The sequence below is a fragment of the Argentina anserina genome, chromosome 6 (genome assembly GCF_933775445.1).
Source record: "Argentina anserina chromosome 6, drPotAnse1.1, whole genome shotgun sequence".
Lineage (NCBI taxonomy): Eukaryota > Viridiplantae > Streptophyta > Magnoliopsida > Rosales > Rosaceae > Argentina > Argentina anserina.
Genome location: NC_065877.1, coordinates 7,336,202 through 7,362,471, shown reverse-complemented (window position 1 = coordinate 7,362,471; position 26,270 = coordinate 7,336,202). Strand labels below are relative to the sequence as shown.

Below are 26,270 nucleotides of genomic sequence, written 5' to 3'. Positions count from 1 at the left end.
CTAGAACCGATGAGATAAAACCTTCTGTAAATCGGCAGCCTGGAGAACAAAGAGCTCAACATTTTGGTGGGCCTTGACAGTATGCAGGGAGTTTGGCAAGTCGGAAAAGGAGGTTGATGCCGTTGCTGCCCAGCTTAGGAGCTCTTCGCCGAGCCTTCTCCTTTTTCAAGACGCGTAGTGATCATTGAGTGGTCAGATGTGTCACGACTCCAAAATTTCGAGTATGAAACTCAAATTTTGAAGTCATGAAAAACACTAAAACAATCTCAATGTATCGAAAATCATTTAAATGTCACAGCGGATCATCTTTGAGTTCAAAATACAACTCAGTCAACCGATTATTACAACCCAAAATTTGTAATTCAACATTATAACAAATGGGAATGTATAATCCTCACAAAATCCTCATAAGGAATCCACACAAAAAAATCCACACAAAGTCCTCACCACAATATGGAAATAAATAACTCCAAGTCCTCTGAGCGGTCCGTCGATTTCTGCTAATCCACACCTGCGGAGTTATCCCCTACACCATCGAATAGGTGCACCGGGATTGTAAACACAAACCCGGTAAGATTTGCAACTCATATGAGTAAAACAACAATATAACTCGCATATCAACATATACGAAAATCCACAAATATAAATGCACTCATGACTCATTAGACGGCCCATCTGGTTGTCTAATAATGTGAGAAAATATGTACTCATGAGAATTGGGCAACCCCTCTGTTTACCCAAATGCATTTATAATACGGGTACTCATGAGCGCTAGTACCCCTCTGTTACCCCTCATGTAGTACGCCATCGACATTGGACAACCATCTGTCATCAAATATCAAAATATATGGGTACTCATAAGCCGATAACCAATCTGTTACCTCATATGCAGTGCCCCGGCAGACAAATTAGAGCTCTAACTGTATCGTAACTTTCGCCCGGCCAAAAGCTAGGTTCGGACATGCCAACATGTCCGAAGACTGGTCCGAAGACATAAACACGTCCGAAGACAAAACACGTTTTAACAAAACTCAATGTTAAAACCACGTACAATAAGCATCACATTATATTGTACAATCAAATCAAAACCTCAGTATATATATCTCATCATCAAAATGATCTTATTCGCAACGAGATCCTGACAGTATATAATATAGCAAACTATATATATGTATCTATTTACCATTTATACAAATATATATATTCCACTATATCATATACATGTCATATTTCATTCTTTAAAATTCTGCATAATTTTGAATCTCCACAAAGGTAGATTTGTAAATGTGAGATTTTACTCACCTTATAATCTCGCGTGTAATTCCACGATTCCGAAAGTAAATCTGTTACTTGAGTTATCGATCACCTTGAAAAGATAAGAAAAGAATTTAGATTCGTTACATAAACCTTAAATGCCGAAAGAGTAATATTATTTTACTGTTTAGCAATTTCTGGTTTTACGAAATTATTGTTCATGGAGTTACTATTTATGTATTTACTATTCACGTATTTACTATTCATGTATTACTGTACAAAATACATATTAGTACGTATTTCTGTACGCGTAATATTGTTTACGTATTTCTGTATGTATGAACAATATTCAAAAAAAAATATTGTTTCAGTAAATAATAATTACCGATTTACCCTTCTGAAATTACTTTTACATTTACTGAATGTAATTTACATTTACATTTACTGTACGTAAAATAAATTTACATTTACCGTACGTAAATCACGTTTACATTTATCACACGTAAAAAAATAAACTTTACAAATTTACTGTTTTCGAAAACACTGTTCACGCGTCAATGCACGTGGCGGCGCGTGGGGTTCACGCGCCACTTCCGGCGACCGCGCGTGGGGCCCACGTGCCGAGCCTAAGACCGGCGCGTAGCACGCCACCGCCGCCCCATTTCTCCTACTCTACCTTCCCACGGCCTCACGCCGCCCCTAGGCCACTCTACTGCCCTTCACGCGCCGCATAAGGCGGCGGTATCTCCCCTCCTCCTCCACCTCCGATCTCCCACCAAAACACCCAAAACTAACCCAAAATTTCAACAACAACATCACAACAACCAACATAGGCTAATCTCACCTCGATTCGACGTTGAAGGAGTCGGATTCTTGCCGGAGGAACGGCGACCGAAGTTGCGCGGGCTCGGCTCGAAGTGCGAGGGCTCACGACGGCGCGAGAGGGTGCGTCGACCTCGCGGTCGACTGCGGAGGACCGCGCGGTGCTTCCTGGGCCGACGGTGTGTGACACGGACGGCCGGAAGGAGGAGATCGCCGGCGCGAGTTTTCGAAGGAGAGAGAGAGAGAGAGAAATCGGGGAGAGAGAAGGAGAGGGAGGCGGGTGAGAGGAGAGAGAGAGAGGGGTTTCCAAAAATGGAAACCCTAATCTGAAAAATGTCCCTTTTATACTCGTTTCTAAAATCAGAAACTAACTTCCGACGTTAATAACTTCTACGTCCGACGTCCGATTCGAACGCGTGACATGTTCACGAACTCGTATCGACGAGCTCTACAACTTTTCGTGAAGGAAGTTTTTACAAACGAGCGACGGAGAAAAAGTTGATTCTCACGTTGCGGAAACGTAACATTTTTCTAAATAAACGTTCCGATATCGTTTCCGTTTTCGATTTCCGACGTCGCAAGGTGACACAAACACGTTTAATGAATTTCACAAACTTTATAAATTTAAAATCAATCCAATTATCGTTCAGGAAAAAATCGGGTTATTACAAGATGTGTACGTTAGTGCAATGCCCTGGGTGATGAAGAACATCATATCAAGAGGCCCGGCTCCCCCTCTCGAATAATACGGCTCCCTTTGGGAGAGATCACTGGATCAAGGTTATTACAGATTTCTGTCAACGCCTTTATGTTCAGATGGAGCCCCAAACGAGCTAGGGCAAAGTGTGCATGCATGTACGTAATTATTTATAGAAAATTAGTACAGAAAGGATGATTATACAGTTTGTTATTGCTGTATGTTTTGATCCATATATATCAAAAATAGTAAGAATTACTTACTTTCTTCAACTTCTCCAAGAAGAGAGCTTCTAGCTCTCTTGATCGATCGTATTCAGTTCACCTTGTAGACGTTGCTCATCTACCTTGTGCTTGAAGGAAAATATTGAAAACATGTTATCTAACACGAGATCTGAGTCTTGTGAATGTTTCTTTTCAACGACATAGTTAATACTCTCCTTCAGGACCTCCGCATCAGCAGGGAAGCCGTATTCAGTTAACATGGATTGCACCTTTGGTCCCAAAATCTTTTTCAACTTTTGGCGGGACCTTTCAGATTTCCCAGCTACCTGCATAAATGTCGATTCCAAAACATGGATATTCAATTCGTTAATCAACTCAGGAAAAACATATGTATAGTCGTATAGAGTTTTATTCACTAGCTAGTACAGCATTAACTTATTAATGAACTTGTTGCCATTTCAGTGTTTTCCTATGTCTCCCTCTCATGACAAGAACAGTTTTGTATACGAACAGAAGAAAAATTACGCAGAGTTTTACTTTAATATTCTTATAACAGAGATTTCTTTACAAAGTTGCTGGCCGGAGTTGCCGGTCGGATACGTGGCGCTCTACTACTGGTTACTAATTTAAACATAATTAACTGTTAAACAAACACTCTTAACGGCTAACTAGCTCGTGTCATGCACCTGACTCACTTAATCCAAGACTCATCCTAGAACAACTGGGAAATCATAACATTTCCCTAGCAATACTGCCCCCTAAGACAGTGAGCTTGTCCTCAAGTATAATTAAAATATGGAAAACGAAAAATGATGTCTTCCTCCCATGTTGCTTCTTCTTCTGTTGAGCCAAGCCACTGTATCAGCCACTCAGTAAGAGGAGCATTGTTCTTCTTACTCATCATGCATGCTAGAATCTTGGCAGGGAACCATCTAGGGTTATGGGGATCCACATTTGGAGGAAAATGTGTTGCAGTGACCGCATGATTCCCAATCTTCTTCTTCAAAAGTGATGCATGGAAGACCGAATGAATTCTAGCAATAACGGGTAATTTCAGTTTATAAGAAACACTTCCAATTTTTTCTTCAATCAATATGGACCATAATACCTAAGAGAGAGCTTGTGGTACTTCCTCTTGGCCACACTCTGCTGCTTGTAGGGCTGTAATTTTAAGTATACCCAATCCCCAACTTGAAAAACCATCTCTACATGTTTTATGTCATACTGCAGCTTCATCCTTGATTGTGCCACTTCTAGGTTTCTCTTCAAAATAGCCAACAGTTCATCTCTACTCTTGAGTTGCTGATATACTCTCTCCACATTAGTTGAACCAGGTGTATAAGTTCTAATTGCAGGTGGTTCATAACCATACAGAGCTTGGAAGGGTGTCATCCCAATAGCCGAAAATAGTGAGCCATATTGTACTAGTATTCAGCCCAAGGTAATGCTTCACTCCAAGTCTTGGGTTGCTCCCCCACAGCACATCTCAGAAATTGTTCATATGTTCTATTAAGGTTCTCAGTTTGGCCATCAGTCTGAGGATGGTAGGTTATGCTCTTGTTCAATGTCGTCCCCTGAAACTTGAAGAAAGTTTCCCAAAACACACTCAAAAATACTGGACCTTTATAAGTAATTATGGACTTAGGCAACCCATGAAGTTTGAACACTCCATTAACAAAAAAAATCCATAACTTGAGATGCAGCATATGGGTGTGAGAGTGGTAAGAAATGTCCATACTTAGTTAAACGATCAACTACCACCAGAATCGCATTCTTACCGGCTGATGTGGGCAATCCCTCAATGAAATCCATGGAAATGTTAGACCAAGCCCTATGAGGTATGATATTAGGCTGGAACAATCCTTGAGGATTAATAGATTCATAATGGTTTTGTTGGAAAACATGGCATTCAACCACAAATGTTTTCACATCATGATGTATCCTAGTCCACTTGAAAGAGCTAGCAATCCTTTTATAAGTCAGATGCTTACCAGCGTGCCCTCCATTATAGTCATCATGGAACTCAGATAATCTTCTTCCTCCAATCTCCAGTTTTTGGAACAAAAATTTTGTCTTTGAACATCAGTTGTTGACCCTCCATTTTGTAGTGTGGTCTGAGACTTGCGTCAACGTGTAACTGCTCCATAATTTCCTTTGCTTCCGAATCTACTACACAAGCATTTTGCAAATCTTTCAAGTAGGTATGAGTTGGACTGGATATGGCCAGTAATTGGTTTAGAGATATATGCTTCTCAACTACGTTAGAATTAGCTCCTTGGAACTACTCTCTCCTAGATAAAGCATCTAGACCTGCATTATTTTTGCCTACCTTGTAATGAAATGTGTAATCATATCCTGCAAACTTAAGCAGCCATTTATATTGCGTCGACGTTGTGATTTTTTTGATCTAAAAAGTATTGTATGGTTCTATGGTCTGTGAAGATCTTGAAATGATTTTCCAACAAATAAGGTCTCCATTGTTGAACTACATAAACCACAACGAGCATCTCTTTATCATAGACAGATAGAGCCATGTGCCTTGGGGCTAGGGCTTTGCTCAAGAAAGTTATGGGATGACCTTCTTGAGATAAAATAGCTCTAATTCCTATCTCTAAAGCATCACATTCAATAACAAACTGTTTGGTAAAATCTGGTAAAGCAAGAACAAGAGTAGTCATCAAAGCTTGCTTCAAGGCTTCAAATGCATCTTCAGAATCTTTAGACCATTGAAAAGCTCCTAGCTTCAACATATCAATCAAGGGTTTGACAATTATGCCAAAATTGCGGACATACTTTTGTAATAACCTGCTAGACCAAGAAATCCCCTTAATCCCTTAATGTAGTTGGTTTTGCCCAGTTCTTGATAGTCTCAATTTTAGCCGAGTTAACAGCTACCCCCTGAGCACGCACAACATGACCCAAATAATCAACTTGATGACTTCCAAAAGTACATTTGCTCAACTTAACCTTCATCTCATTCTCCTTGAGCGTACTTAATACTTTCTCCAACAACTCCACATGAGCCTGCAATGTAACACTATAGACTAAAATATCATCAAAATATACCAATACACCCTGCCTTAAAAATTCTCTCAATAAATCATTGAGCACTGATTGAAATGTAGATGGTGCATTTGTCAAACCAAATGACATAACAAGAAATTCATAGTGGCTGCTGTGAGTTCTAAATGGTGCCATCCTAATATGATGATATCCTGACCTGAGGTCAAGCTTAGTAAAGAGAGTAGCTCCGTGCACCTCATCCAATAACTCGTCAACCACAAGAATTAGGTACTTGTCCTTGACAGTAACAACATTAAGGGCTCTATAATCAACACACATTCTCCAGGTACCATCTTTCTTCTTAACTAACAAATTCGGAGAAGAGAAAGGGCTTTGCTAGGTCTGATTAATCCAATGTCCAACAACTCCTGCACAATTTTCTCGATTTTAGCTTTATGAAAATGTGGGTATAGATAAGGTCGGACACTTACTGGTGTAGTATTTGGTAGCAGCTCAATTGTATGATCATGAGTCCTCACGGGTGGTAAAGTCGTTGGTGTCTCAAATAACTTTGAGTACTTAGTGATCAAAGATTGAATCTGAGGTTTTGTGGCTTGTATATGTGGTGCAGTAGTGGTGACGGCATTAACATGTACCATCATAGATTCCTTTTCTTTTCTCAATAACTTGGCCATGGCCTTGCAACCAATCATTATACCTTGAAATGTTGTTTCACCATGCAACTGATGCCAATTCCCACCAACACATAACTTCATCTTCATGGTTTCGAAATTCCATATTATATCTCCTAAAGACTTGAGCCAAGCAGTGCCAAGTACAATTTCACAACCAGACTCAAGCAATATATAGTAATCACCTGAGAACTCGAATTCTTGTAACTTTAACTGGAATCTAGCTTTTCCCTTAGTCTGTTCTCGTGCTCTAGTAGCTAGTGCCACATTGAGTGGAGCAAGATGTTAAACTGGTACCTTAGTGCCTCTTAGTAGATGAGGATGCACAAAATTGTGAGTAGCCTCGGAGTCAATTAGTATGTGCACCACTTTATTCTGAAATATTCCTTTGAGCTACATTGTATCACTTGTAGCTCCATTCATCACCTGCAACCTAATCAAGGGTTCATCAATTTCTTCTACTGGAATAGGAGGTACTTCCATCTTTTGTTCATTACAAGCATTTTCTAATTCTTCTCTGTCGCTAGGTACTATCTCCAGGCTCATCAGTTGTCCCCTCTTTCTACACTTGTGTCCCTTAGCATAAGGTCCATTGCAGAAATAACACTGATGATTGAGTTTCCTTGACTCAAACTCGGCATCAAACAACCTAATTCGCATATTTGGAGGAGTAGAAGAAGCTACATTCATTGGTTGGGCAGTTCTCTGAGAATAATTTTTAAAGCCATTGTTCATTGTAGTTTTAGCATGACTCCTAATTTCATCACTGCCTGCCTCATAAACCTTAGCAAGTTCACATGCATCATATAGTGTTTTGGGTTTCTGTGCCTCAACTTTATATCTGAGATCCTCTTTCAGCCCTCTAATAAAGAAAGACACTAATAGTTCAAGAGAAAAACCTGGAGCTCTCCTTGGTACCATGTAATCATCCACTGAACCAGTTTGATTCATTCTAGCCAAAGCAGCTTGATATTGTGACTTATTGTAACAACTGAATTCTCTCAAAAGTAACTCAGTGAGCCTTTGCCAATTATTAGCAAACTCATGCCGAAACATATACCATCTATCTGGTGCCTTGTCACTCAAATGCATGCTAGCTATAGATAACTTCTTGTCTTCAGGAATGTGGTAAAACTCAAAATACTGATCAACCTTGTTCAACCACTCCACAGGATCACCTCCACTAAATGTTGGAAACTCCAACCTCATTTGTTTCATACTAGACAATGTAGGATTAGGCATTTGGAATTGGTGAGGATGATGACATTGGTATTGATAGTAGTGGGGAGGTGGATTATAGTAAAATTGCTGATTGCTATGGGGTGACGGTTGAATTTGATGGCCATGAGTATTACAATTAGTGTTTGTGAACTGCTGAAACTTGAAACTAGGTTGATGTGTTTGGAATTGGGGTGTTGTTGTAGTGCAAGTAAAAACAGGGGGTGAGTTTAGGAGTAGCTTGGGTAGATGGTGATGTTTGATTAGTTTCCATTTGAATGCTTGGAAAACTAAATGATTTCACTGATCCAGGACCTGCATAGTACATAGAAAATGAGTTCTTATCACACCTAAACATACTTCCACCATAACCATGTAACATTGCTTCATAACCCATACCTTCCAGGGGAGTACCCACCTTGTTAGTGAACAAATGAGACTCAATTTCAACCTGTGGACATCTATGATTAACTGCACCCTATGAAGATGATTAGCTGGTATACCCAAACTACCCAACTGAGGCTCAGATGACACAGTTCTAGTATATTTTTGAGCAGCACGAATCACAGAGTGATCACCCACATCATAATCATCAGGTATTTCAATCAAAGCAGCTTTACCAACCCTAGAATTAGCAACATGCATATGTTCATCATCAATTATAGGAGAACAAGATCTGGTGATGTTACCCTCCGATCGAGCTTTGATAGACGATGAAGCGGACCCAACGGAATGGGAAGGTGTTGGAAGAATGTCCAGCTATGATTGTGATACAGATCCGAATGGAATCGAGCCACTCAACGATTTGTTGACCCCACTAGTCGGAGGAGGAGGTAAGGATGATCGACGTCGCTCGCTGGAGGTAATATAAGACGTTGTTGTTTCAATTCTGAGAAGAGTATCGACTGAATCTTGGCCAAAGAAGCCTCCAACGAAGCTTGTAAAGAAGCATGCAGATATGATTCCATCTTATCCAAGCGAGCGCTTGTTTCATTGTGATGAGCTTGCAGCTCAATCTCGAGATGAGTCAATTCACCCGAGACCTCTGGAGCATCCAGATCTCAGCGCGGTGGTGATGGTGGTTTAGACTGGCCCTTAAGATTCACCATGATCGGCTAGACTCTCGATACCTCTTGTTAGGGTAAAACCCCTAACAAAAGAAGGATGAGGAGAAGATCTGAGAGAGGAGAGAAGGAAATCAAATATGATAATTTTCATAGATAACCAGAAAGGGATACTCTGTAGCTACATAAGGATGGCTAATCACTCCGGATATGTGGCGCTCTACTACTGGCTACTAAAGTAAACATAATTAATTGTTAAACAAACACTCTTAACAGCTAACTAGCTCATGTCATGCACCTGACTCACTTAATCCAAGACACATCTTAGAACAACCCGAAATCATAACATTTCCCTAACAATAGAAGGCTATATTTGTTTTTGAAAATTTTGTAGAATGCTAATGACGAACCTGTACATGTCCGAGGAAATATATAAATAGTATCAAGCCACTTGTAGAGACAGCAACCACAAATAAGGTTTCCCATCCATAAGTCCTAGTGTTGAGGTTCGAGGCAAACGAGCTGCAAAAAAAAAATTCAACAGAATATATAACAATGAAATACCATTGTCTAATAATGACTGGAAGCATAAAAGGGTGATAGCATTATGAAGATGTTTAACGTTTATCAATAACATCAAGTATACTGGTTCAATGTAGTACATGCGTTAGTTTGGACTTTGTGGTCTAAATAAGTCTACTCGGTGTGTCCAGTTATCAAAACAAGTTACTTGGTGTATCATTAGTTCATTACATTCCTCATGAGTATAGAATTTCCCATCAATGCATTGTAGAACTTCCAAAGTTGAAATACAGTATATGCAGCAAGAACAAATGATAATTTCATATGAGAAATGTACAAACCTTAAATTTCGCAGGCCCCAGGAGAAACATAGCAAGAATTTTTGTGGTAAATTTTTATTGATTCTTGCATACCAGATTGGAGAGCATATAGAAATTTACCAAAATCGAATATCGTTGGATCCAGTGGGTTTATAGGGCATGAAGTATGTATCAAAGTAATATTTCTGAACGTATTGACATTGCATTGCATGCTAAACTCACCTCCCCCTTGCTTTTGGCAAGCAAATTCCCAACAATCCATCTCTCGTTGGATAGAGAAATAATACCAAAAACGATCCCAGTACCTAACCAACCGAGAATCATGAACACTTCACAATGAGTAAATAGATTGACATTTTGAACCGCAAATCCCAGATCATCACCTTCATACTCTTTCAATTCATTCACCTTGTCATACTATGTGGTCAATCTTTTATAAATGCGATTGACAAAAGTACGCTTAATTTTGATGAAACATTTGATAACATGAAATTAAATAAATCGATTGACAAATTAAAGGATTGAAATTCACACTCTCCAATATTTATAGTTTGTTTAATAATTTAAATTTTGTATTGTGAATCACATTCGTCATGACGAAATATGAAGTTATTATCGTAGCATATATATGGAAAAATAAGTAAGATGGAAACTTACATAACTGGCAAGGAGGTATAAAAGAAGATTGACTAAACTTGGAATCCAGGCCCGCGTAGGACTACTCTTGTCGTGCATTTCCTTGTTAAGATTCTTACAGAATCTGTAGATAGGATAAACTCGTTGCAGGTATTGGAAAAAGATTAGCCAGTTAAGAAACCTCAATACGGTCAATGATCCAGAACCCCTTATTTTTGGAAGGAAAACTAAAATGACTAGCTGCACATATTGCAAATGATTAATTCAAAAAGATGATTAGGAAACGAAAGTTTTAGCTACTCCGATCCAGAAAGGTTTATCGGTGTATATATCTTACTTGTGGAATAGGAAGAATAGCCACCACGTTGCTTGTGATGCCTAATTTCTTACTAGCGTCCCGCCACCTTCTCTTAATCTTGGAAATTATTTTCACCACATAACGAAGATCTGTGACGACCCGCAGGATCAGAGCAGCTATATCATCACTTTCTTGTCCAACTTGAGGCATTGGTTTCCTCGTCGATAAGAGGAATGTACAGAAACAAAGGATTCAGTAACATAGAAATAAAACTCGAGTAGATAAAATATTTAGGCTTTTCCGGATGTATTATTGCAGCGAGCAACACCCATGGGAGGTAAAATGGTGCATATATAAGTTTCTGAACTATTTTCCAGAAAGGATAGTCAACATGGTACACACCTAACTGATCTATCATCTCCTCTGTAATATTGGTCAACTTGCCTTTATCTTCAGTCTTTGAAATCGAATTTGTAGGCATACTGAATAGTGAATACAGAAACTAATTAGCAGACTTGTATAATGACTGGTCTTCAGACTATATGTGTGTGTAATAATAATAGCAGTATATTTAATATTTAGAAAAGAAAATGGTGTCATTCAAAAAAGAAGATGGTGGTTTGAGAGGCATGGAGAAAACTAACCTTGTAGAGAGAACAGACTCTTCATCCATCTCTACTTGTATGGTACCGAAGCTGAACTAAGCTGAAACTGGAAATTTACAGATGCAAAATTGAACTGATCAAATATGCAAAGCTCTATCTATATATAAACACAAGTCTGCTGCATATTTTACTAAATTATGGGAAGTTGTTAAGAGTTGTCCTCTCGGAGCATGGACTATGGAGCAAGTAATTTTCTAATGGGTCTTCTCGATCTTTTCTATCCCGATTTCATTTTCTACTACTTTACACTCGATCACCGACAATTCAAGTATTCAAACACCGCTACGATAGATCGCCTGGCGGATTCTTATTACCACAAGCAGATGCAGATGATAGACGACATAGCTGTAAATTTGCAAAGACATTTGCCGATTGTTCATTTCCTAAATATATGAAGAAATTGTTGAAGGCCTTTACCTGCTCCCAATTCAAGTTCATTTCTTCATCATGCTCCAAGGACAGATGCGATGTGGGGTATGGTATGCATGCAGTGGTGAATTTATTACCCAAGTATGATATGATATATGATCAGCATAGTTCATGGGGTCCTTTTTCCCTAAAGATTGTACTTTCATATTTAATTTCAATAGGATCTTTCATTCCAGCTAAGATAATAAATAAAAATAAAAATAGTAAAAGAGACTACAAATGGTTGACCAAAGAAAAGAAACAGAACAAACCAAATGAACAAAGATTACGATCAAGAATGAAGATTACACTGTAATAAATACAAGTAATAACAAGCGTATGGTAACTAGTCTCAGAAGAACCTGCATGTGAAATTCAATTTATACATCTGATCAGTGATGCAAACTTAATTTATGCCCATGTTCTTCATAAATCAACTGCAAAGCTGAGAACATAAGCCCTGGAGCTGAGAACTGCTTGCATTTGGATACGTATATGTGCCGTTCTTTCCATTGCTTGAGCATATTAAAAAGAGCTGGTCACCTGTCTGGGTTGACTGCAATAGATTATGGCACGCACAAATCAGATTGATGCAGTTCCATCTCACAAGATAAATATCAGAGAGCAATCAATGGTGCCATACGTAAATGGACTCGAAGCATTCTTGTACAGCAGAACAAGACTCACTAAAACAGTTCTCTAGCTAATAAACAAATCCATTTGCCAAAGAATTTCACAATAAGCACCGAGAATTACCAAATTGACAAGAAAAAGGTCTGTATGCCATGCTTTCATTATTTACACCACCTTCAGGATCATTTCGAAATTTGAGTGTATGAAGGGATTGATTACAGTTGCCCTTACATCAATTTCTTAATATTTTCTTCTAGTTATTTCATGATTCAGGTGAAGAATTATTCAGTTGATATTGGGGTTATCCTGCACTTGGAAGAAGAAGTAGAAAAAGTCATGAATTATGGTTAACAAACAGTACGGGCTGCAAGGTGATATAATTTGGAAAAATTTTCCGGCGGAATATTCGGGGCTATTAGAGCGGGATCCACTTTTTTGGGAATATGAGTCGCATATTTTTCTTGTGCTTAATCTTTTCTTCAAGCCCTTTTACCCAACAAAGAAAAGTCCTTATTTTAGGATAAATGGACTGGTTCGAAAAATGTCTGCATATCCTTAATGGCATGTACAGAAGGGAAAGGGAATTGTTCACATTACTTACCGAGCAGTAGGCAGGTTCTGACCGGCAGCTCCATTTTGATGTTGGGATGCAAGACAAATAATGACACCACGAACAGTGTTCATTTGCATCAACTCCTCGAAGAAGCATAACCAGGCCAACAGTGAATCTGTCAAATGAGGCAAACAATATTAAGATATAACGTTTTACTGCAGTATACATATAGCAAATTTCAAATTTTTTCAAAATTTTTTGAAAGGCATAAGCATAACAAACTGCATTCATGTTTTCCTTCAAGTTTAAGGATGAATTATTTTAGTACTAGCATTGATAAAGTGATCTGGGGTTCACATCCAAAACCAATTGGCAATGGATAGAGTGACCCAAACCCTTATAAACCCATAAGCTAGGTCTTAATTCCCAATGTGGGATGTATATTCTCAACAAACACAAGAATAAAAATAAAGTTTTTCCGTGCAAAAGATTATCATAAAAAAAAAACTGCATTCATGTTTTCCTTATGTTATCCTCCAAGTTTAAAGATGGATTATCTTTAGTACCAACACAAGAATAAGAATAAAGCTTCTCCGTGCAAAAGATGTTCCATTTCTAAATGAATATTGGAGAAACAACTAGTTTTCGAAAGTTTCTATTATTCTGTGTTTAGGCATCTACAATACCAACCAAGCTTCATTAGGGACTGCATTCCTATTGAAGAAAGAACACTCCATGATTACAATGAACGCCTAAATCATTAGTCCTCTACTTCAGTGTTCCCATCATATTTGATGATCAAAAGATTTATAATTCACTTTCAGAACAGTCACCAACAAAGTTGCAGCTGAAACTGGTATTGAGCAAATAGTGAGGTTTCAATGGAGATGGTATGAGGTAATGAGGATATTAACTGGCTGCGTAGAAACATTTACTAGATGACTGTGATACATCACAGTTATGAGATTGGCTGTCAAGCAAACCACTTTATTCCATTTAATCCAGAGCTAAGAAAGTTTAATTTTTCTCAGGTTTAAAGACCCCTTTTATTTTCTAAATATTCTTTGCTAGTTTCCACTTGACATTGAATTATAAACCTGAGATAACAACCTTACTAAAAAAAAGTACGGGAGTACAAGCATAGAAAGAGATTCACTTACCCAACTATTAAAATAACCAGAGAAAGGATCCAGAAGATGCATTGATAGGTCTTGAACTTAGATGTAACTTCAGATGTTCTGAACTCTGGAGGAACATATCTTTGGTTAACCCATCCAAACTGAGGGCGGATAAGAAACACAAACCCAAGAAAGAATCCCGAAAGGAATCCTCCAATGTGAGCAAAGTTGTCCACATGTGGGAGAATTCCCACTGCCAAATTGATCGCTATGATGATTAGGAGGGTGAAAAGTGCTCCAAGCTGAGAAACAATAAGGAATTAGATATGGGAATTCACTATCATCAATAATTTTTTATCTACGAATCCAGTTCCAAACAGTTGAACAATTACCTTACTAGTATATATTGTCCAGTTAGTAATAAGTTCAGAAAGCATGGCTCCTAGTAATCCAAAAAGCGCACCAGAAGCACCAACAGAGATGTTTGACTGGATGAAAAGTGAAGACAACAGACTCCCTCCAAGTCCAGATATAACATATAGTAACCCAATCCGCACTGTAAAAAAACACCCAGATTGAGCTTGGAACAGAGGTAACTTCTGCATACTATCTACATGAACAGACTGTCATACAGAAGTAAACTAACAAGCCTACATCATAATTTGATAAATCATAATGGAAACCATCACTCTCATATACCCAATTTGCATTATATAATAAAACCATTCCATTATTTCCCTAAGGCATAACGATACGAAAATGCATATAATCACCATAAAGCAATACAACATTTGCAGCTGTTCAATCTAGTGTCATTAAAACTTAAAAAACAAAAAACCCTGATTTTCGACAGCATACCAAAGCCAAATTCTTGCTCTAGCCGATATCCAATAACCAAAAGACTCAGCATGTTGGCCAACAAATGAAAAAGTCCACCATGTAGCCAATTGCAAGTGATGAGAAGCCACCCCTGGTGATCATCAACCACCTTCTTCACATCCAAAGCACCCATCTTCTGCAACCTAAACAAACCAACAATCACAACCATCAAGCAATCTAGAAACCCAATTCAGAAATTCAAGCAACTCAATTCATCAACAACAACAAAAAACCAAGAACTCACGCAGACGATGACGGCCCGAGAAGAGGGTTCTCCTTAAAAGGCTGGAAGGAGAACCTCCCTAAAAACGTGGCTATGCAAGAAACAGAGTTCTTGGGGCAGTTGTTGACATACATAGTGACACCAAACATGATCACATTGACGACAACAAAGGTAGGAATCAACCACACAACCCATTTCTTGAAGTGCTTGACTTCCCGGAACACGGTGGGAGTCGCCGGCGCGGGAGAAGTCAGAGGAGGCGTCTCAACGTCAACCGGGTGCACGACGTTGTAGTGGCGCCGGGAGTTGAGGCGCGGCTGCTGGGACTGGGAGCCTGATCGAGAGTGGCCGACTGCCGCCATTATTGGAAGTGATCGAATAATGTTGAGGTGATGAAAGGCTTCAGTTGTTTTGGGAAGACGAGAAATGAGTTGAGAGGGTCAATGGGGGGAAGCAGTAGTTGAGCTGCGTCGTGTTGCCGTTGCCGACAGGGAGATGGCGGCCGCGATTCTTTAGGATTAAGGAAAAATTCTTGTTATTTGGAATGTTGAAAACTTTGCCAGAGGAACAGCTGGCACACGGTTGAGGCGCTTCCTTCGATTTGTTTAACGGTAACATGCATGGACAACTTTTTCTTTTTGTTTCATTTTCTAACATGAACTATGGACGACTTTAATTCATCTCAACCTTGATTGATCGAATACGTGGAGCTGAAAAAAATATTTGAGTAAAAATTGTTTGAAATATCTATTAGGAAATGTTTACCACCCACTACAGTTTTCTAATCAAATTTATTAATAGCAAGATCTAAATCCTTTTTTACCATGCGCACAAGACCAACTATCGTCCTCGTCCTCGCCCCCGACGACGCTGTGATATTTGAATGATGAGGTGCATAGATCTGACGAGCACATATTTGCTAGCTCACTCTCACCAAGCTTGGGCCGACTCAAACTCCGATTGAAAGTGATGCTTCATCCGCGGAGGCGATCTGCTCCAAGTTCTCAAACTATGATGGATATGAAGTCGTTAGTGTAATTGTGAGGCACAGGGTTTATTTTGGGGCTAAAATCTCGTAGAAGGTGAGCTAACTAAGAATTATAGCAAATTGAGAAGGGAAATAAGGGGATCGAGAATGAAGATTAAAATGTTGAGGCTTAATTTTGGTTTTGAACAGCATGTTAAGGAATTCAGTTTATAATACTGAGGGTCAATAGTATAGTGGATGTCAGTAGTTTCAATTTGTTTCATATACATTCTCGTTTCATATACAACTGCATTTCCTTTTTAATTTTTAATCTTTCTCACACACATAAGTGACATAAGCATTATCATAAGAATGTCAAAATAACGTAATGTTATTGATCCTCAACAATAAATAATGCTACTAAGTCTCAATAATGTCATAAAAAATAAAAGGGTAATTTTTTGTAATTTCCATATTAACAGATTCTATTGATTAAAATAGATGATAACTTGCTAGCAGTAAATCTAATAAACAAACTTGCTATTGGTAATTATAGACTCAAAATTGTATCTAGCGGTAATTTTGTAAATAAAAATCCAGTGTAAAATAACAAGATTAAATTTTTACTTCCTAAAGGTCTCGAACATGTCGCGATCGACGGGAGGATGCTAGAAAATAGAATATCTAGGGCTACTTGACCTCTAGCATGGTGTAAGTTTTACACTATTTGCATATGGATAGCGTGGCACCGATAGTTAGTAAATAATTAAGCGATTCAGTAGCTAGTGACATATCTATGAGTTGTAAGATTTAATAGTAACAAGTGGATTATATATTAACTAGGATGATGACTGCATGTTTTGCTTTAATCCCATTCTTTGCATCAAGCTATCAACTATTGATTTGTTCTGATCTGATGATTGATTGACATAAATCTGTGTTTATCTCTGATAGGTACTTCAATCAGTTCAAATAATGCAACACTAAAGCAGACTTATTCTTTAAATGAATTGTAATGTGTTTATATATAAATGCATATTTCTTTGTCACGTTGGTCCCTCGATCGTTGATCTTTGTTTGAAACTCCATTGAGTGTAAGTTGTGATCGGAAAAATTTGCGAGTAATAAGTATGTGTTTTAAGTTAAAGTTGTACTTGAAAGTTTATAGAAGATTTAAAATGAAGCATGTAGATTATTTGTTGTTACACATAAGCAAAATTAAGAACTCGATGCTTCAAGTTCTTACGTTTTGTTTGATTATGAATAACTTCGTCAAGTCACAGAGGCAAGAAGAAGAAGGAGCAACAAAACAACTGAGAGGGTACAGCTCAAAGAAGAAAATAACAGATAACAAAGGAAGAATGGAGAAGTTTGAATAATATTACATAGATTTCTAGTGATTCATCAGTAATTGAAGTATCGATCACATAATAGTTAATCACACGTGTGTTTGCTCGCCAACCATTGGAGAAGATAACACGACCAAACGAAGAAAGAATGGGATGGTGGTTGTTGATCTAACTTACTATGAAGCCAGTTGGGAATTGGGTTTGAAAAGAAACACAGAAAGAAGGCGACAAGTGTGGTCAAGTTTTATTTTGATAAGAAATCTCAACTGACTCATTGCTACCTATCAATTGAAGAGTGAAAATCAGAGATCAATTAGTTGTAATCTAACAAGAGCTGAAAGCCTCAACGGCTCAAATCAATCTCAAAAGTCAAAACCATGTTAAATAACACCTTTTGTTTTGGATGAAGTTTGAAATAACACTTGTGACAACCACAACACGAAAATCTTAATAGAAATAATCTATAGAGTGTGCGTGTTCATCTGTTTATATTGAAATTAGTAAATTCATAATCAAATTGGAACTATGAATGTGGTCTTGCCAATATCTAATCTGATGGTAATGTTGGGCCTTGAAGATGATGCAGTGACCCTCATTAACCTTGAGATTGTGGGCCATTACTCATTGCGGCCCGGATTCTGCTTTTACCAAGCCAAATTATAATGGTTTTTGATACTCTTATGTGCAAGAAAGAGGTGGTGATTCCGTCATAACATACGCACATTTCCTATATATAAGGCGGCCTTGGGCAGGATACTGTTCACTTGAGGCTGTTGTTCGTTTTATTTACGGTTTTGTTGGCATAAGCTTTATGTCCGCCATAATCAGCATAACTATCAGCGCACTAAGATTAATAAATAGCTCAGTCTCACAATACCAACAGTGAGCCAGCTGCACTAGCTGTGCAATGGGCCGCCCCGCGGCCCAAACCAACTACGGACGCGCCCTCACGCGCATCCGAAGAAAGACTACAGAGAACTACTTTAATCAGACCTTGTCCCACACCGGAAGGTGAGTAAATGATTTATTTCGACTCAACAATAAAATGCCAAACCATTGACCTCATAAGGTAAGTATACTGAACCTTATACTGTTACTCTGGATAAATTACCATCAACCTAACTTGTGCGTTGGAGAGTTGAAGACCACGTCACCGTGGTCTCCATTTTGACGACTTATGCTACTTGTGACAGGAAAGGGACAAGGAGTACGGCGTATTACATCTACAAAGTGTATAGCGTATCACATCAGTATAATTCACTACGTTAACAGGTTCTGTCATTGAACCAGTTTGGTGTGCTGTTCTTTCGCTACGTGTCCTACGTATGGTATTTGAAACGTCTTTCTAGTTTGAATAAAAGTGAGCATGCATACTTATCTCATGTGCCATCGTAAATATTGTGTATAAATATGATAACAGAAGAGTATGCAACAAGTAATGATTATTCAATGTTTTTTTCATTGTCACAATACGAGAAATTTTTTAGTGTTGTCGTAGCAGTACATGACATTGTCTAGTGGTCTACCATTCTAATCAAAACTTGATACATAATATTTAATCAGAAAAATTATATTTCAGCTATTTTGTTAAAAACTATTTTATGTTTATTTCTATAACCTTATACCTTCCGCTCTGATACTATAAACCCTAAAACCCTAAGCAACACTAAACTCTAAACTCAAAACCCGAAATTTTAGTTCAAAATCACAAATACACATGAATTTCATTTTACAGATAATAACAATTTATTAAATTATAATTTTGGTGTAATAAATTCACGAGTCAAAAATATAACAAGTAATAAATACACTAGACATTGCCACGTAGTAAAAATTTCTCATCACGATAGTGTGTCACTAACACGACACATCCCAAATCAGAATCCATTTGACTACAACATCGCCGTCCATCGGTACAATGACACTACTATAAAGATATATTCCCATTGATGAGATCTCATGTGCAAAAACACCACGAATTTCTTCATCCTCGTTCATATGATTTCATCCCCTGTTATTCAAACTTTCTTCTTGACTAAGCCAGAGTCGTAGTGGATGCCACATGGCCACGTACCCACAATCATGGACAACCAGGCCCATCGATCCAGCCTTCCACCGCGTTCAACACATTTCCACGACACGTCGTCTTCGCTGTCCTCCTTGCTTCCCTCGCCGGCTTCACCCATCGATGCTTTCCACTCTAATAGCCGCCTCTCTAGATCTTTCCACGCGCCTCCCCCACCGCGTGCAGCCAACCCTTCCAAATTTTCCTTGACTTCAAACAAAACTAGCGCCAACAAAGCCTCGCTGTTGCTCACTCGCCCCCCCCCCATTATAAATTAATCTTTTTATCTTATTCCACCTCATTTTTTTATCTTTCTCTCAAAAAAAAAAAAAAAACCATAAAAACGTCTCTCCTTCTATTTCAATTTTGCTTCTTCTTCTCTCTCTCTCTCACTCGCTTTGTTGAATTTGGTTGTGTGAAGACTTGAGAGCGACTCAGACGAGACTTAGGGTTTTCGAATCGGAGATGGCGCCCAATGATCCCAAGCAAGGTGGCGGAGGAGGTGGCTTCTTCGCCTCCATCGCCTCCACTTTCAGCGCCGTCACCAAATCCGTCAACGGGTAAATCCCTCCATCTTTCCCAGCTGCTTTACTTCTTCTGCATATTTTTAGCTACCGGATTTGTTTGATTTTACTGCGAAACTGTTTCTGTGGCGGTTGATCTGGATTTGTAGTTTGAATTGGATCGCTTGAAGCTTCTGTCTCGTTTGCGTGTGGTGTTAGTTGTAGGTGGAATTGGATTATGATCTGACTGTTTTGACTTGTGAATTAGGGATTGTATGATACTATGTTGACTTGATTGAATTCTATATGCATGCTTTGAAGCTAGGTTTTGATTTGAAAGATTATGAGTGTGATGAGATGCGGCGTGTTTTGACGTGCAGATTAGTGGGATACGAGGGTCTGGAGGTGATTAATCCAGATGGAGGTACGGATGATGTTCATGAGGAAGCTAGTAAAGGAAGATGGAAGCAGGAGGTACGTTACTTCACTGAATTGTTTTTGCCAAAAAAGGATTTGAAGTGGTTAGATTGTGTTATGAGCGCGATTGCGACAAACATTTCTGAAAGGTTGTGTTATGAGCGTGATGGTGAACCTTTGAAGTTAGATTGTGTCTGGAGGCCTTTGACATTATCACATAGAGTAGCATATTGTAACAGTATAATGTTGGATACTGGATAGGTATTATATATGCACAAGTTAGCTATGTTGTCCTGAAACTTTGGAGTTTGGTGGATAACTACCTGCCTGGCCATATATCAACTTACTACCATTAGATATACTTGACATGTTTGAAAAAAATTTCCAGTGTCAAAGCCATTTTTTTGTCTCTTTACTCTGTTGTTGGCAATTGTCTTTATGGCCCTTCAAGATTTTCTAACTTTTTTTGCCTAGTAAACAATTCCTGTAAGATGCCATCTTCTGGCAGCTGCCATGCAGATTAATTTTAGGATTAAATACTTGTGACACCCTATACTTTAGGTGTAAAAACAGTTTTGTCCTTCTACTTTCAAATTTAATCTGTATATCCTTTAACTCTTATTTTTAACAGTTTTGTCTTTCTTTTTTTAACAGTTTAGTCAATTCCGTTAGTTGACCGTAAAAAAATTCCGTTAAGCTGTTAAAATACCTAGAATACCCCCAATTCAAATAAGATTTTTTTCTTTCTTTTCTCTTTTGGTTTTTCTTGGTTTTAAATTTAATTCATCATGTGTTATCCAATATATATAATTGTAATCAACACACATTATCAAATTAATTGTAAACAAGAGGAGAATTAATGACAATTGCTTAACATCAAGTTGGAAATAAATAATTTGAAACTATTTTTGCATCAAAGTATGGATATGATAGTAGAAGTCTTTTTTATCTTAGCATTATAGAAATTAATCAAAATATGTTTGTAGAGCATCATAATATAAAGGAAGTTTATAACTGGATTTGAGTACTGACACTCACATGTCATTTTAGGCATTATCCAATTGATTATAAGATGTTTACAATTAATTTGATAATTTGTGTTGATTACAATTATATACATTTGATAGCACATATGATGAATGAAAATTAAAAACAAGAAAAACAAAAAGGAATACCAAAAGAGAAAATAAAAAAGGCATAAGAAAAAAAGAAAAAAAATATGATTTGAATTTGGGGTATTCTAGACATTTTAACGGCTTAACGGAATTTTTTAACGGTCAACTAACAGAATGGACAAAACTGTTAAAAATTAAAAGTTAAAGGATATACAGATTAAATTTGAAGGTAGAAGGACAAAACTGTTTTTACACGTAAAGTATAGGGTGTCACAAGTATTTAACCCTTAATTTTATGACAGTAAATTTATGAGTTTTTCCCACAGTGATAATAATAACATAGCTATTGGTAATTTGAAAACAAAGACTGTTAATATTATCCTAATGTTTTCAAGCATGCTCATCCAAAATGTCCTCACCTTGTTCTTATGCTTTTCAGGAGAGGGATGGATACTGGAAGGTTATGCAGAAGTATGTAGGTGCTGACGTCACATCAATGGTGACCCTTCCAGTTCTTATTTTTGAGCCAATGACTATGCTACAAAAAATGGCAGAGGTTTGTGTTATTCATAGATTGTAATAGAAATGTTACTTTCCTCAATCTGCTCCATACTTACCAGTTCCCAATGTATCTCACACTTTCCCAATTCTCACAGTTGATGGAATACTCCCGTCTGTTAGATATGGCAGATGAATGTGAGGATCCATACATGCAATTGGTGTATTCTGGTAAGCAGTCTCTCTCTCTCTCTCTCTCTCCCCTTCTCTGTTCATGCATGCACTGTATAGTGGACTAACTTACCATCTCTGGTTGCAGCATCATTCTTTATATCTGTTTACTACGCCTTTCAACGCACCTGGAAACCATTCAACCCCATCCTTGGTGAGACATATGAAATGGTTAATCATGGTGGCATTACATTTGTAGCCGAACAGGTGAGTTCTTTTAGAAAATCTATCCTTCTCATATCTGAGTATTGTTGCTTACCCATGGAAATAAATGATTTTTCATCTTTTTTTTTTAATCTCATATTGTGTGATACTATAGTTTTTGAAGTAAGTGAGATGAGTCGAGTTTATGGAGCCACTGTAATTAACTTAAAATCCTGAATCTGCTTATAAACAGTAGAGCAAGAATGTAAATAGAATTTAGTGAATTAACTTGCAAGAAACTCACATATTCTTTATATAATCTTTCAGGTTAGTCATCACCCTCCTATGAGTGCTGCTCATGCAGAAAATGAGCATTTCATATATGACATAACGTCAAAGGTGAAAACCAAATTTCTGGGGAACTCCATTGATATTTATCCAGTTGGAAGGTAACTATCTCATTTGATCTTCTATAGCTATAGTCACAACTACCTTTTTATCATGTCAACTCTTTTGAACTCTACTCTAGTGCTAACATTAAATTATGACTCTACTCTCCCTCATTTAATAACTTGGTCAAATGAATGCTGAATCTGCGGATTAAACTTATTTTATGGTTAACTTCAGAATGTTTTCAATGCAGGACACGTTTGACCCTAAAGAAGTCTGGTGTAGTCTTAGATTTGGCTCCCCCGCCAACAAAGGTCAACAACTTAATTTTTGGAAGGACATGGGTTGACTCACCAGGAGATATGGTTTTGACCAATTTGACTACAGGGGATAAAGTGGTGCTATATTTTCAACCATGCGGCTGGTTCGGGTATGACTACCATTTTCTTGAAGTAGTGTATGGAATGTTATTGAATAATGAATTTCATCTTGTGGGGGCTTATTCTGGTGATATAAGAAAAGGTTCAGGTCAAAAACTACCTTGAGGTCTACTGACTAAGAAGGCCTAAAATATTAGAATCATCTTGGACTTATATTCTGAGTTGCCTTATATGAATAACTATCCATAAAGATGCAGCAAACATGTGCTTTTAAAAATTTGACAGTCAAATGCATCTAGTGGGATCTCATTATCTGGTTGGGTACAATATTTGTTTAGGATCTTGTGATTAGAAACAGTTAGCAACTGTAAGATCTTAAGCAGGTTGTGGCAGGGGAGGACATCTAACAATTGAGGATCACAACTACTTTGGGAAAGATTTTGTGTTGCTAACTGAAGTGATTTAAGATTCTGACATATTTTGTGTTCAAAGGACTTAATCTTTAGCTATCAGCTAGTGTCAGATTTATGTTGAGTTCACACTTTCTCATGTTCAGTAATGTGTGTACAGAGCTGGTCGCTATGAAGTTGATGGATATGTTTATAATTCTACTGAGGAACCCAAGATTTTGATGACTGGAAAGTGGAATGAGGCCATGAGTTATCAACCCTGTGATGCCGAAGGCGAACCACTTCCTGGCACTGAACTGAAAGAGGTTGGTTTCATACCCAAGCTACACCTAGAACTTAGTAGAATCTTATAGGGGAAACCTGTATAGAAATGGAAGTGTTTTTTTTTTTTGGGGGGGGGGGGGGGTGGGTTCATTCCTTCCTTTTAACAAGCTGATGAATTTTCCTTTGATATTTCATTTCAGTCTTGGAGAGTTGCTAAAGTTCCAGAAAATGACAAATTCCAGTACACATATTTTGCACATAAAATCAACAGCTTCGACACTGCTCCTAAGAAGTTACTGGCATCAGATTCTCGGTTGCGTCCCGATAGATATGCACTGGAGCAGGGTGACATATCCAAAGCTGGCTTTGAAAAGAGCAGGTTCCTCTCTCTCTCTCTCTCTCTCTCTCTCTCTCTCTCTCTCTGTAACATAATCACACTCCAGATGCCCACACACGCAACACACACTATAGTAAGGAAGATGAACAGAATTCATTGGTAAACGCTTTCAAGGATCCATCACAAAGATGCTGATATTTATGATTTATTACTCTTTTTCAAGACAACCAGTTTATGATAGCTAACATCTTAGATCTGCCTACCTATGTGTTTTTTTTCAGTCTGGAGGAGAGGCAGAGAGCTGAAAAGAAAAATAGAGAAGCAAAGGGTCATGAGTTCACTCCAAGATGGTTTGACAAAACAGACGAAATCTGTCCCACAACCTGGGATGACTTGCAAGTGTACCAATACAATGGCAAATACACTGAACACCGGGCTGCAATTGATGACTCGGACAGCGTTGAAGCGGTCGACGTCAAAACAATAGAGTTCAACCCCTGGCAATACGAGAATTTGGCTGCCTGAAGGTGTCACTAATGTAGTTGTGTTTGTCTGTATAATATTTTCAGCTGATTTATTTAATTATTTATTTTTCATCTCGGCCCACATTCAGAGTCGAATTTACAATGGAATTCTAAGCGTGATAGGCTTCGTTTCCGGCTTGCTATGACATTTATGTGTTGCCTAAGATCATATATGAAAGCAGTTGAATGTCTCTGGCTTGTGTGTAAGATTTTAAGTCTCCAGAATTCCTATAGCTCTGTTTTTATGACTATTTGTAATATGGTGGTACGTGTGGTATTGTAGCTTCTTCCAAAACAATTGGCAAAGCGCTTTTTCAGAGAAGCATGGGTTCGGACTTCGGAGATACCTGATGCGGCCGATGTGGGAAAGTCGTGGTGGACCAATTGTGCTCCTGCTTTTGCTTTCAATCTCATTTTCAGCATAAATTTTTCACTTGGCCCTCCCTTATCCACTTTCTCTCTGACCACAAACTAAACCACCAGCACCCTTATCCCTCCTTGCTTATCGTTCTCTTTTTTGCCTTTGTTACTATGTTTGCTCTTTCTCTCTCATGGGGTCGGGCACCTCATGCTATTGTGATGTGCTGATGTGGGTAGGGTTTGGATTAGTTGGTACTTGTATAGGGATTAGAGTAGTCAGTCATTGGATATGCACTTTGGAGCTACATTTGGATGAGAAATTAGCTCTCCTATCATAACTTCTTCCCAACAAACCTGAGTGAAGGGGGACATGTCTCTAACTATTTTCTTTGAGCTTTTGTAAGGTCTAACTTCTATCTAGACAAGTTTGGTCACAATAGTTTTGGCAACCATTAATGGCCTTTCATTGGACTTTACAAGACAATTTAAGGTTCCAACAATGCAAAATCAAAATTCACATTAGGGATTTACTACTATAGACAAGACATGAATTTCAAGAGGGCAAAGTCATATATTGCCAAAATGTTGTCCAATGAGACTTGATTGGCTCATTGAAATATTGGGATAGACCGATATCAAACATTTAGATTCTAACGTAAATATTTACCGCGATCCATAAAATGAAACCACTTGACATAAACAGATTGCTAAATTAAAAACAAACAAATTCCACATGATCACATCGTTCCGCCTCAGACACGTGGTAGTTTCAGACAGTTTGATGAATGCTTGCAACTCGTGTACGGTACAGTCAATATCATTTTCCAATTTACCCCAAATGAAACGACCAGGGAGACTTTCCGACTTTCTTTACCCAAAAATGAGGGTTTTACTTTTTTCTTGTGAACGAGATAAGAATAACCCCCAAGAGTGGAGAGACCCACACGTGTCGAATACAGAAGTCATGTGTCGTAGACATAGGAACTGGTCCAAGTGGTTTTGTTAACTAGTGTAACCGGTCAGTTACCGGTAAACTCAATTATGAGGATGAGAAGGAGGTTCAAACCTTATAAGCAACAACAGTTGG

At 38.1% G+C, this 26,270-nt stretch overlaps 2 protein-coding genes and 1 pseudogene across 2 annotated transcripts; 1 reads left to right on the top strand and 2 right to left on the bottom strand.

The window, feature by feature from the left end:
- Positions 1 to 11,423, bottom strand: LOC126796770 (cyclic nucleotide-gated ion channel 1-like; annotated as a pseudogene).
- A 660-nt stretch (positions 11,424 to 12,083) lies between these two features.
- On the bottom strand, positions 12,084 to 15,746 carry LOC126801240 (RHOMBOID-like protein 1). Its single transcript, XM_050528730.1, has 6 exons — positions 15,251 to 15,746; positions 14,986 to 15,149; positions 14,520 to 14,683; positions 14,170 to 14,429; positions 13,058 to 13,184; positions 12,084 to 12,379 (listed from the first exon to the last, which is right to left on the bottom strand). The coding sequence occupies exons 1-6, from the start codon at positions 15,589 to 15,591 to the stop codon at positions 12,257 to 12,259; spliced, it is 1,179 nt and encodes a 392-aa protein (XP_050384687.1). The 5' UTR covers positions 15,592 to 15,746; the 3' UTR covers positions 12,084 to 12,256.
- A 4,222-nt stretch (positions 15,747 to 19,968) lies between these two features.
- Positions 19,969 to 25,030, top strand: LOC126798961 (oxysterol-binding protein-related protein 3A-like). Its single transcript, XM_050526061.1, has 10 exons — positions 19,969 to 20,170; positions 20,494 to 20,587; positions 22,085 to 22,201; positions 22,302 to 22,374; positions 22,463 to 22,581; positions 22,846 to 22,967; positions 23,162 to 23,338; positions 23,859 to 24,003; positions 24,163 to 24,341; positions 24,581 to 25,030. The coding sequence occupies exons 1-10, from the start codon at positions 20,076 to 20,078 to the stop codon at positions 24,822 to 24,824; spliced, it is 1,365 nt and encodes a 454-aa protein (XP_050382018.1). The 5' UTR covers positions 19,969 to 20,075; the 3' UTR covers positions 24,825 to 25,030.
- Positions 25,031 to 26,270: the final 1,240 nt, after the last annotated feature.